Here is a 13,073-nt window from a genome sequence, read left to right as displayed (position 1 = left end):
AATCACGGCCATCACATTAGCGGAAACAGTTTAATATATAACGAGCATACTGATCGTAAATTTTAACACTTTTGAGAAGGAGAAAATTGGAGTATTCGTTTTTTATGAAATCATGTATATTTTATAATAATAACTCACTGATGGTTAAGAATAATTGAAATAGCTTTTCATCGGCGTAACTCGTCAATTTATTAACATCACGATTTAACAGCAAATACTTATGTGTTAAGCAAAACAAATCGTTTCCCTCTTCTCCGTCGTAAAGTAAGGAAAGGAAAAATGAAAAAAAATCTATTTATTAGTATGAGTACTAGGAATTACAATAGGGATCAAAAATAATTTTGTTGCAGTTTACCTACGCCTACACCAAAATTGAGCGGAACTGCCTTGTGAAGAGAATCATGGATTCATTTTCTTAATCGTCATTTCATAAATGAATTGATTCATTCTATTAATATGTCCATTTATCAAGGTTTCCAGTATTTAGGGAAGAGACCTTAAAATGATTTTTAGAAATAGCTATTCGCAGTAAACTAAATTATTCAGTGAGTCAAAGAATGCAACATCTGACGACGAGTTGCAAGGGAACTTGAAAAATATTGGGCACGGTAAAAATATAATTTCTGTGCATCTGTGTCCTATAGGAATCAAAGACTTGTCATAGAGTTCAGGTGATAGAAGTGAGACAGTTAAAGTACATCATTTCCTTTCTCGTCTCATCTAGCAACTTCGGGAATTCCTCAGGGAGGACATTGGCGCCATTGCTTTTCTATATTTTATTATTGGTGTGATGGATTGTTTTTTTATAGTAGGGTATGAGTATTTGGTAATAATATAACTGTTTTAATATCTATATCAGCAGAATTCAGTTTTTAAGCTAAGATTAGATATAATACTTTTTAAAACATGTATTCATTGCAATATTATTAAGTGTTCATATTTCTAGGCTTGAGATCTACTAACGTATTTTAGAACTTCCGCTACCTTAGTGACAGGAGCTATCGGATGTTTTCGGTAGATATTTAGTGGTATGCAGTTTTTCTGATAGTTCTGCTTGTATTTTGTATTTATCACTTCACGGTCGTAGAAAAAGTAAAATATGTAAAACATCACGCAAAATTTCCTCAGACACTGGTTTCTCAATGAACTAGTCCCTAAAGTATCGTTCATAAAAATTCTTGCATTAAATTACGGGCAAAGTGTCAAAATAACTTCCGTTTTATATTTTTTTATTAGTTATAATTTCATCACTTCTTTTGATACCACTGATAATTGATTAATGATTGCAAATTGGTTATAACCGTTGATAAATAAATATGTAAATAAATAAAATAGATCCGGCAACTGTGCGTAAAGTATCGTGTCGTAATTCAAAGATATGAAAAATTTACAATAAACATTTTCAAGGCGTGTAGGCACATTTCTTGATTTCTCCTGTTGAATTTTGGATCACTTCATCCGTGAAGCAATAAAACCGCCTTTAATATGAATATTATATGCAATAAACCACACGACTGAGCAAATATTCCTGATGTGGTCGAACCAGAATATATTAAAGAGACTTAAGAATTTTCCAGTATTATTCGTAGCATCAAAATTTAAATTGCTGTACACTTAAATAAAATTAAAATAAAGACAATTAAAGTTTGACAAGGTCGTAGTATTTTGAATATATTCTTAAATTACATTTTTAAGTTGTCATTAATAACAAGAACTTACAGAATGAGAAACAATAATTTTATCAGAAATATTAAGTAATAGTACCTTCAAATGCCCTCTACACGAACCTCCAGAAGTTTATGCAGCAAGATTGAGTAGAACCTATCAAGGGCATATGAGAAATAGGTGAATTCGCTTTACACTTTCCTTCAAGGCTGCAGAATATAACAAATTTGAATTGGTGGTGATTGGAACCCAAACTAAATGAAAAAATAAAAATGAGACTAAGTGGTCGATTGTATCTGAGATAAGTGGAAAAACGCCATAGAATTTTGAGATCAAGAATAATGGAATAGTATCAAGGAACTGTTTTATGAAAAACTTTTTTATATAAGCCCCCAATAAAGAAGTTGATAAAATGAAGAAGTCGTCAAACATGAACAAAAACTCATTACTTAAGGAAATGCAAAATTTTGTCATAAAATCAGCTCCGCAGCAGGACGGGTAAATCAACATAAGCTATTAACTACGCTCAGCTTGGGAGTCCATGCTGGGTTATTTTATGATGTTAGCAGGGCGTTTCACTGCATAAACTCCGAAGTTCTTTTCAATAGAATAGAACAATATGGAATCTAATATGCTGTTCTTTTTATCAATGTTCTTTCCACTCATCTATTTATTCTGAGTTTATCAGAGTTTGCTGGCGAATGTTCAGGCTTAAGCTCCTCTTGAAGACAGAATTAATTCTACCACTTGTACAGCTAAATAGCTGGTTTAACACCAGTAAACTTTCTTTCAATGTCAATGAATTAAAGCGTGGAATTAAAAAAGGGATTCTCTGATTATTGACGAGTTTATACCGCGTGGTCACAGAAAAACAAGTCTAAGCTTAAAAGACTCCAAGCAAAACAGTTCCAGCAACAAAAGTTAATCAAATTACCTTGGACGATAATTTAATGCAGCGTAAAGTGAAAATATTTTGAGCTTTTACGCTCAATAAAAAGGTATGATTTTGTGTAAACAAAATAAATAAATGAATTCAGGAAATAAAATCGACGCTTAGGGTACTTGTCACTTAGCAACAAAATGTTTAGAACTAGTAAATTGCGCAGTGATATTTGGTGACCAATTTGGCCAAATGCTGTCTGGATATCAATGTATATCACATCCACCTACCGATTTTGTCCAAACCTATAGTGAGTTAAAAAGAATGATTTCTAGAAGTTTCTCGAAGTTGCACACAATTGCAACAACTTTTCAAAACATGATTGAATATTACCAGAAGAGGCACTGTCCACTTCGGCAGTCATTTTGGGTTTTAATTTCTTTGGTACTTGGATAATATCCTCCCTTGAGATGAGACCGATGTGAACGAAAACATTATTCAAAGACTGAATCGAACAGTGTGATTAAAAGAACTTTGCAAAACCGTCAACTATTGCTTCAAGAGTATTAAACTCAGATTAATTTAAACGCATACATCCGGATATGCTAGTCACACCTTTCTTTAAGTTGACGTCATTCCAAAATTTTGGTGAATCACTGGTTGCGCTCTCGTCTAATTGTCGAATTTAGATGGCATAGGATTTCTAATTTTTTTTTGTAAAAAATGGTCGGTCTTAAACTTAAGATAATCTTGATGACTAATATGTTTCTGCTTTATATTGTCTATAGTTTCAGAATAAAGTCTTTAATGTTGCCTATATCAGTAGCCTAAGTCACACTGAGAATGAGTAAGATCACGTCAAGTGGAACCCCATTTGCCACTTGGTCATAAAAATTTAATTTATATACATTTTTTATAAGTACTTATTATGGAAAATTGATCTCCCAAACGATTTTTAAAAATTTTGATTTTAATAACATTTTTTTCATAATGAAAATTTTAAGCACTTTTAATTAAAAAAATAATTAAAAATCAACCGTAACAGATAAATTTATAAAATTTTCGGCATCCATTAACGAATTAAAATTATTTGTTTATTTTCGTATTATTAACTAACTTTTAAGTTAACAAATGAAAAATTAACTGATTTCTTGGAAAAAAAATCATGTTTTTTTTTATCGATCACATGCTTTATCCATTTAAGTTTAAGATTCCGGAAGAAAATTTCACTGCTCGTCATTAGTTTAAACAAAATGAATTTATTTATGACAGCCGAGCGCTGTGCAAGCGCCGCGCTGCCGAGCGTCTCGAACTGCATTGAAGATTTTATCAGTGAGAATTTAAAATAATAATACAAAATATTATTATAAAACAAATTTTATTATTATTTATGCTATTTTATTATAATAATTATTAATAAAATCCTATTTTTTTAACAATGTTATAAAGAATACTATCAAATGTTTTTATTATTTTTACCAAATAGCGTAAACTTAGAAAAAAATAATCCACTTTAAATTTTTAAAATTGTTATGGTCTATATTTATTTTTTCTTAGCAATTTACTAAATTATTATTTTTAAATTTATTTGTCAACGCTCCATCTTTAGTTAACAGAAGAAAAACCGCTCCGTTACGATTTTAATTTGTTTTTCGCGTATCCTAGTAAATAACAAAATCATTTTAGAAGTAATTGCTATCTATTCGTGACATAAGTTTATACGTAAAGCATGAAATAACTATTAAAAATAAAAGCTGAAGTGTTGTTAAGTTGTGTTTTTTTAGTTAATATTTTAGTATTATAATTTTTAATTGTAATAATAATATTTTCTGTGATTTAAAATGGGCCGAGTGAATTATGAAATTATGTGATTAGAAAATTAGTTTTAATTATTATTTAAATATAATTTTGCCAATTGAGTTAATCATAAAAATGATTTTGGTGTTGATGCTGATTTAACTTTTTTCGCTACATCTCATGGAAAAGGAGCGTGTGATGGCTTAGCAGGGACTGTAAAAAGACAAGCTTATACTGCTAGTCTCCAACGTGATAAAAACAAGCACATAACAACCCCACTTTCCTTTTTTCAGTGGACCCAAAGTTCTTTAAAAAAAAACCAACCTCGATTCGAACGCTTAACTACCAGTTCGAGACGCTCGGCAGCGCGGCGCCTCCATAGCGCTGTCATAAATAAATTCATTTTGTCCAAAATTAATGACGAGCAGTGAAATTTTATTCCGAAATCTTAAACTTAAATGGTAAAAAATGATTTTTTTACCAAGAAATCAGTTAAATTTTCATTTGTTAACTTAAAAGTTAGTTAACAATACGGAAATAAACAAATAATTTTAATTTTAAAGTATAGACATTTGATCGTGGATGATTTGATTTGATTTTTGATTAATTTTTAATCTATTTTTTAATTCAAAGTGCTTAAAATTTTCATTATAAAAAAAAAGTTGTTAAAATCAAAATTTTAAAAAATCGTTTGAGGGATCAATTTTCCATCATAAGTACTTACAAAAAATATAGATTAATTTTTTATGATCAAGTGGAAAATGGGGGGTCCGCTTGATGTGATCTTTCTCAATACAGTGTGGAATATTAAGGAACGCACCGCCTAATCAGATCCGATCTCAAACAAATTACGCGGCCCGGGTCCAAATTTTATCTCAATATTTTTACTTTACCGTATGTAAATGTCAATATCGTTCTCAGAACTGAACAGAATTTAAGCTAATAATAACGTCATCCTGGTTGTCTTGGAAATTGTCAGCTTACAACATTTCTTTTTCAGTTTGGAACGTAATTACTACAATTTTAATTGCCACATATCGCTTACTTGGTTCTATACCACGTCTATAGGGTTAAGCTCACAGGGATATGGTGGTAAACATAAAATATCTATCCTGTATCTATCTGATTTCAAGTATTCTCAGTCTGGACTGGTACAGCTTGAGGAAAAATATTATTCAAAACCTCTTAAAACCGGACATATTTATCGTTACTGTATTCTTAATATTTGAGACAATAAATATATTACATTATATTATCATATAAATAAAATAAATTTAATTACTCACGTTGTTTTGCACCTTCTGGTCGATAATATCGGCGTACAATCTGTTGTCCACAACCACGTGCATTTTCAGTATTTCCATAAACTTGTCGGCGTTTTTGAGCATCGAATTGACGAGACTGCCTTCCATGGCCTCATTGCAAGGTGCGAAGAGGGTGACATCTTGCGCTTTTTCGATCGTTTTGAGGAAATCCTGGCCAGCGGATCCAACGCCGTTGACGGCGCTCAGGAAATTGCTCAGTATGTTTCCGTCCTTGTCCTTGGAATGTAATAGGTTAACGAAATATTATGACGATGGCGGCTTAATTCTTATCTCAGAAAGTAGCGCGTCTAATTGAATTTGCGTAATGGGAAGTTGCACGTGCAGATGTGGAAAGTGTAGTGACGTACACGTGCAAATCATGAATAGGCAATAGGAGTTTTCAGAGGTAACTGATGGATTAAGTTATAATATCTGAGTTTTCTTTAGATGGGTCATTGAGCATTGGAGGGAGATGTTATCAAACTAGGAAGTAACTATGGAAACTGTCGTCCACTATGTCGAATGAGTAGGATCGATATGACACTTTCCACATTCGCACCATTAAAATTAACAGATTTATTTTCAATTCAATTATTTTCTGAAATAAGATAACGACTAAACCAAATATATAAAAAAAAAAATTTTACCAAACACCTGAAGTAACTAAAAATACGAACAGTTATTAATACATTTAGGCGTAGTAACAATTAATGTGCAACATCTTTCTAGCTTTGCGACACTGTTACTTAAACGTAAGCGGTAAGTAAAACATTCAACATGCATCAAGTCAAGTTGGTTATAGCGATAAGCATGAATAATTGATCAATTGGAAATAAAATGATCCCTTAACAAGTTATTTTATTTCATTATTGACGGGGTATTAAATTTTTGAATCATTAATATCAAGTTTTAGTATAACATATCCAACATTGTGTACTTCTTTGTTTCTACATTATCATTACCTTTATGGAAAGCACCGTAATTTTATAAGTATCCCTCTTAACTAATGGATGTTTTTTTTCGATGTATAGAACTTTCAGTTGGCATTACTGTTCAAGATTGCGACCGATTTAACAGCTGTCAAGTGATTTATTCTCAGTTTGGTTTGGCAATTCATCATGAATAGACTCACGCCTGAACAACGCTTGCAAATAGTGCAATTTTATTTCGAAAATAATGGTTCTGCGCTGAATACGTGTCGCGCACAACCATGGAACGTTTGCGCACGACGTTTACTTTTATCGATAACTCGCATCCCCAGAGACGTCGTACGGTGCGTACAGAAGAAGCTATTGCTGCTGTAGAGCGTAGCATTGAGGAAGACCCGAATGAGTCCATCCGCCATCGAGCACAGGAATTGGATCTGTGTCCATTCACTTTATGGAAGATTTTGCGGAAAAATCTTGATTTACGTGCTTACAAAATCCAACTCCTGCAAGAATTGAAGAAAAACGATCATCAAGCAAAGCGTAGATTCGTCGAATGGGCCCAAAACGAGATTGCCGTGGTTCCCATTTTCATAAGCGAATTTTGTTTAGCGATGAAGCGTACTTCTGGTTGAATGGCTACGTCAACAAACAAAACTGCCGCATTTGGAGCGAAGCTAATCCTCAAGTGTATGTCGAAACATCGTTACATCCAGAAAAACTGACTGTTTGGTGCGCTTTATGGGCTGGAGGAATCATTTGTCCGTACTTCTTCAAAAACGATGATGGCCAGAACGTTACAGTCAATGGTGATCCATGATGTCCAGGAGATGTGGTTTCAACAAGACGGCGCAACATGTCACACAGCTTGTGCCACAATCGATGTATTGAAAGACACGTTTGGTGACCGCATAATTTCAAGTTTTGGACCTGTGAATTGACCTGCAAGATCTTGTGATTTAACACCGCTAGACTACTTTCTGTGGGGCTATGTAAAGTCATTGGTCTATGCGGATAAGCCACAAACGCTTGACCATTTGGAAGACAACATTCGCCGTGTTATTGCCGATATAGGGCCACAAATGTTGGAAAAAGTCATCGAAAATTGGACATCCAGATTGGACTACATCCCCGCCAGCCAGAAATCATATTTAAAATGTTAAATGTTAAAAAGATTATCTTTCGGATAAATAAAAGTCACGTCAATTGAATAATCCATCGTTGTTTTATTGCAACTTAAAGTTCTATACATCGAAAAAAACATCCCTTATATTTATTTTTTAAATCATTGGAGATATCACGATGGAATATTTTTTTTAAGAAACCTCTACAGGCTACCGGAATACTATTTACAAATATTATGGATTGCTGATGTTTCGCCAATCATCGTGTTGGCATCTTCAGAGTTTAACTGAAATAGGCTCGCGTTTTGGATTTTTATGATGATCAAGTGATGATCAATTAGGCTAAAGGAACATGAAAGAGCATTAAGACAAAGACAAATAAACTCAGCAGTAGTTGCCGAACACAATTAACATTTAACAATATGGGAATTCGTCATCGTAGACAATGTTGTAATGTACATACAGAATAGAATAGCTTAATTAAACCTCTGAAGAAGTCAAGAAGATGATTGGCTAAACGTTAGGAAGATTTGTGAATAGTTTCTAGTGGACATTTTAGAGAGGTGTGAATTGATACTATTTTTCAAAATGGAATTTAAGATATGTATTTATGTAAATTATTTTACTTTAGGTACACTGTAAAACATAATATAAAACAAAAAAATAATTATAACAGAGCTGAGAGCGAGTTTCTGTACCTTAACTTATTTGCTGTAAGCTTTGCAGCCTTCAAAACCACACATTTTGCAATTAAAACCTGTAATTAGTTCTAAATTTGGTTTTGTTAATAACGAATAATTACAACTAGTCCACTTGCTGTAATATTTTGTGTTTTCCATTTATTGGACAGATGCCTCTGTCTGTAGGAAAAACTTGTTTATAAATAAATAACATGTATATGCTGCAAAAGATTAATGAAGTTTTACATAAAAATTTTGTTTACGCCAAAAAATGTTTTTGTAATTGACAGGTGAGTAATTTTCTTGAAATAATTAAAAACATTTAAGTACACCAGTGCACAAAAGTATAGAAAGAACAATTGAGAAAAATCAATAAACTACCTTTTAATATTCAAGGACAAAAAATTTCAATAACACCATCCCAAACCATTACTGGCAGGGACGGGGTAACATTCAAATCTTAAAAACAAACCCCTATTTTTTATTGTAGATTCGGATTCTGTGCCATATTAAAGTCAAGTTTTGTTCGAATTTTTCTTTCGTTTTCTCGGTATTTATCAAGAAAAACACTGGTCAAATTTATGTATCCCACTTTAGTGATACTTTCCGTCTTAACATTTATTTTCTGCCCTTTACTCTAAAATACCCAATTATGCACTAGCCACGCGTGCGCAAACTCTCACTTCGAGCGATAATGAATAATTATGGTTTTCGTTTAATATTTAAAATTCCGCCCCATCCCCGGCTAACTTAAATATTGAACATTTTTGGTATTCAATATGCAGGGTTTTTTTTTAATATAAAAGGTATTATTTGTGTTTCTGTAAAATACCTTGCGAATGAGCTATCTAGAATACGGGCGTTCTCAAAATTACCTAAGATAGTGATTATTATGGCATTCCAAAAATGTTAATTTTGATGTTTCCAATGAGTCGTAAAATAAAGAGAAAATTTTTAACGGGACTTTAATTTCGTACCAATATCCAATACGCAAGAAATTCGTAAATCTGGTATATGCTTGTAATTGATATATGCTAGAGAGCATATATCTTATATCATATATATGGAAAATTGCTTTAAATATTTGTTATAAGATCTTCTTTTTCCTCATTTATTTCTTTTACTTATGCGTGGCCTCCATTGGATTATTTTTATAGTTAATCTCTTTCGGTTGTGGTCCATAGTATGGTAGACCCACTGCCACTTAAACTCCCTCTTTAATGATTTTGTTAAGTATTTCACCTTTTAGTGTTTTAGTTTTTCAGTACACTTTTTTACATTTTTCTTAAGAGCTATGGATATTTTGGTTTTCTTTAGCGATTGTTAATATGTCCTAAATATAAGTATGTATTGTTCTACGATCTCTATAGTGGTTTCATTTATTTCTATGATGTTCACGCCAAATTGCTTAGATGATTCCTTCAATTATGACAACATATTTTTTAAGACTTCGATATCGGAGCTTATTAATATGATATCATTTATGAACCTCATATGATGTAAACGTCCGCCATTTATTTTTATTTCAATATTTGGCCATCTGTATCTGTAAATGGAGGAAGGTAGCCTACGCTACGGCAAATAGGTACAGCAGGCCCATAACTTTGCCCTACTCCTTGCCCTGTTTAGTTTTCAGGTTGTCATCTATTTTGATATAAAACTCTGCCTGTTGATAGATAACAGAATGTTATCTTCAGTAGTGTTTCCGATCAGTTGTGTAGTTCGTCAACAGAGCTAAATGTTTTGCGGAAGGCTGCTTGTGAGCTGTAGGTAAGAAAGCAGGCCGACAAATAGGCTGGCAATTCTGGAGGTTTGTGATATCCCCTTTTTTATATAACAACACAACCATTGCATTATGTTGTTTAATAATATTTCAACTGCTTTTATGCGATTCTCTCCAATTACTTTCAACATTTCTGAGGTTGTTTGATCTTCTCCAGGGGATTTTTGATTTTTGGTTGTGAATAAGTTAGTTGATAATTTAATCACTCAGTAAGCTGCCCATATTCACAAGTACATTATCGGTTTCGAAGTGAAATTTTCGGTATATGATGCTATTGACTATTGCTTAATAGATTATTTGACGTCTCAGTAGAAGAGGTCCTCGAGCAAAGTTTGGTATCTCTAATTATTTAAAAAAAATTCTTAATCAGCACCCTGTGCAGTATAAATTAGTTCCAAGTTTTTCGAAATACTCAACAAATATTACTTTGTGTAGAGGATAATGCTTTTTTTTTAGAAAATAATAAGTAAATAAATATCAAATTTCACGTACACGTAGCAAGTTAAATTAAACCGAAACTTTTAAATAACATCCAATACATTTTAAAATTTAACTAAATCAACGGGATGTATTGTTTGCAAAATTACCATTTTCCTCACTAACATGCGACAATTATCTGATACGAATAAATGGGTTGACGAATGCCGTAGCGAGTTCGACATGGAACGGATATAAAATTTAATTTAGAAAAGCCGCGACCATTTTTCATTCGGAAATAAATATCAACCGGAAAACGCAGGTACGAATTTAATAAAAAAAGCGCTCGTAAATTCGGAATATTGCTTGTTCGGTATGGAAGTGCTGCGGGCGATAAACAAAATTTATTTCTCAACATATTGTTTTGATATAAATTTCTTCAAACTGGGTCGTATTACGCAACAGAATTTAACAAATACTGCAGAGAGCTCGAAACAACAATGGCTGGATCATGCCTATTAGTTGCGGATTGTTAAATGCAAGCTTTCAAAATCAACATATGCGCATGCAAATCTACGTGGTTACGTGAAGTTTGTATACAGCGCTTCAACAAGGCACACGGCAAAGAGAGTTGGTAAGAGCTAGGGAAAAAATCGTTTAACCAAAGTTGCAAGAGCTCCAAGTTAAAAATATTTGTATTTATACATTGCGGGTCAAAAAAATAGTTACCGTTAAATTTTATATATTTTTAAATGGGACACGCTATATATTAAATGATCAACTGATGCCGAATAATTATTTTTTTTTTAATTGTTTTGCGATATAAAGGATTTGTTTCGATCAATATAAAATTGCAAGCTAGGAGTTCAAAATTAGAACCAAAGTTTCCGGTACTATTTCCAAATAGATTGTGCAGGGTGCCTGCTATGTCTGTACAAATAAAAAAACAAATAAGCAAAATATCGCTTTTTTTAAATTAAATATGCATTATACCCAAATCCCTTTCTTCTCGCGAAATTCTTAAAATGTGTGAAAAATCTTATTTGGGGTTAATTTGAAAACACTATTTGAAACTATTTGAACTGAGTTGGCTTTTACTTGATGAAAATCCATTTATCAAAATAAATAAGAACTGAAAGTTCAGATTTTTACGAAATTATATATATTCACATGACAATTGGTTCGACAACACCGTGTCTTTATCAAATGTAATATTTACAAAGTACCTGCTACTATATATTCCGAAAAATGACATTAAAACCTTAATTAATGTTGTGAGAATTTAAGTTTAATATCCATATTCGATCTTCCATGGCTTCCAATAAATTTAATTTTGTACTTTTTGTGGCTGTATGTAATATATCAAAATTGTCGTAAAAAATGTGTTTTTCTGTGATTAAGTGTGTAGCATAATTAGAATCTAGACTATTGTTTTTGAACGCTCTTTTATGTTCGTTAATTGCGTTTCTTGAAGGAAAATTCACTCGAGATTGAGCAGGATAACTCTATTAATTTTTTAGACTTAACTATTATGAAAACGCAAAACAAATTTGATCATAGACCTTCTACCTGTTTGTCCAATATAAATTTTAGGACAACATCCGCATTTTAACGTATAGACATCTGATTTTTGAGATTTTGGACATATCGTTTTATTGTTTTTTTTTTGACAAATGTTTGAAAGTTTTTCACTGGGTTCTCCTATGTATGTAATTCTTTTAAATTGTTCGTGTTGTGTATTAGGTTCCGGATAAATAGAGTTTATCGTTGTCTGGATTTGTTTTTTATTTATAATTTTATCTATTGTAGCCGTTGTTCAGTGCAATTTGTTTAATGATATTAAGTTCTTTGTTGGAATTTTCTGTTGAGAGTGGCGTATTAAGAAGTCTGTGTATAAAAGAGTGAAATGCAGCCATTTTGTGTGTATAAGAGTGATTTGAGCTATTATGTATGACTGTGTCCGTGTGTGAAGGTTTATGATAAATGGAAAAATCTAATTTGTTTTGCGTTTTCGTAATAGTTAAGTCCAAAAAATTAATAGACTTATTCTGTTCAATCTCGATAGTGAATTTTATACGATTATGTATTGAGTTCATGTAATTTAAAAAAGAATTCAATTGTCTGTCTGTCTGTCCGTAGAAAACTTTTACTTAAAAGATGTTCTAGTATTACATTTTCCAAATTATCCATAAAAATCTCGGTTTACAAAAGACTAAATGGATTTCCCATAATCAAACCTTCATTAGAGATGTAAATCTGCCCATTAAATTTAAAATGATTTTGATCTAAAGATACTATTAAGCAATCTAATAAATCTTGTTTCACCAATGGGTTAACCTGCTTCCGCGTTAGGGTGAAATCTACTAAATCTATCACATCCATACGTGGAATACTAGGAAACAAGTTTGGTACATCAAAAGACATTAGTGTTGCGTTAGAGAGACATTCAAATGTATTGCTTTACGATCAATTAGATTTAAATAGCTCCCCTTCATTG

General features: G+C 32.1%; 1 protein-coding gene across 7 annotated transcripts in view; it reads right to left on the bottom strand.

The window, feature by feature from the left end:
• The window catches only part of LOC132700285 (fasciclin-1), a 613,802-nt gene that overhangs the window by 51,154 nt on the left and 549,575 nt on the right, over window positions 1–13,073 (bottom strand). For all 7 annotated transcript variants that reach the window (XM_060667461.1, XM_060667464.1, XM_060667458.1 and 4 more), the window contains one exon: window positions 5,629–5,883. In XM_060667461.1, coding sequence (XP_060523444.1) covers window positions 5,629–5,883 — 255 coding nt within the window. The remainder of the gene's footprint in view (window positions 1–5,628; window positions 5,884–13,073) is intronic.

The sequence above is a fragment of the Cylas formicarius genome, unplaced genomic scaffold (assembly GCF_029955315.1).
Source record: "Cylas formicarius isolate icCylForm1 unplaced genomic scaffold, icCylForm1.1 PGA_scaffold_4__25_contigs__length_36172078, whole genome shotgun sequence".
NCBI classification, from domain to species: Eukaryota; Metazoa; Arthropoda; class Insecta; order Coleoptera; family Brentidae; genus Cylas; species Cylas formicarius.
Note: the sequence above shows the minus strand (reverse complement) of the source record. Positions and strands in the feature narration are given on the sequence as shown.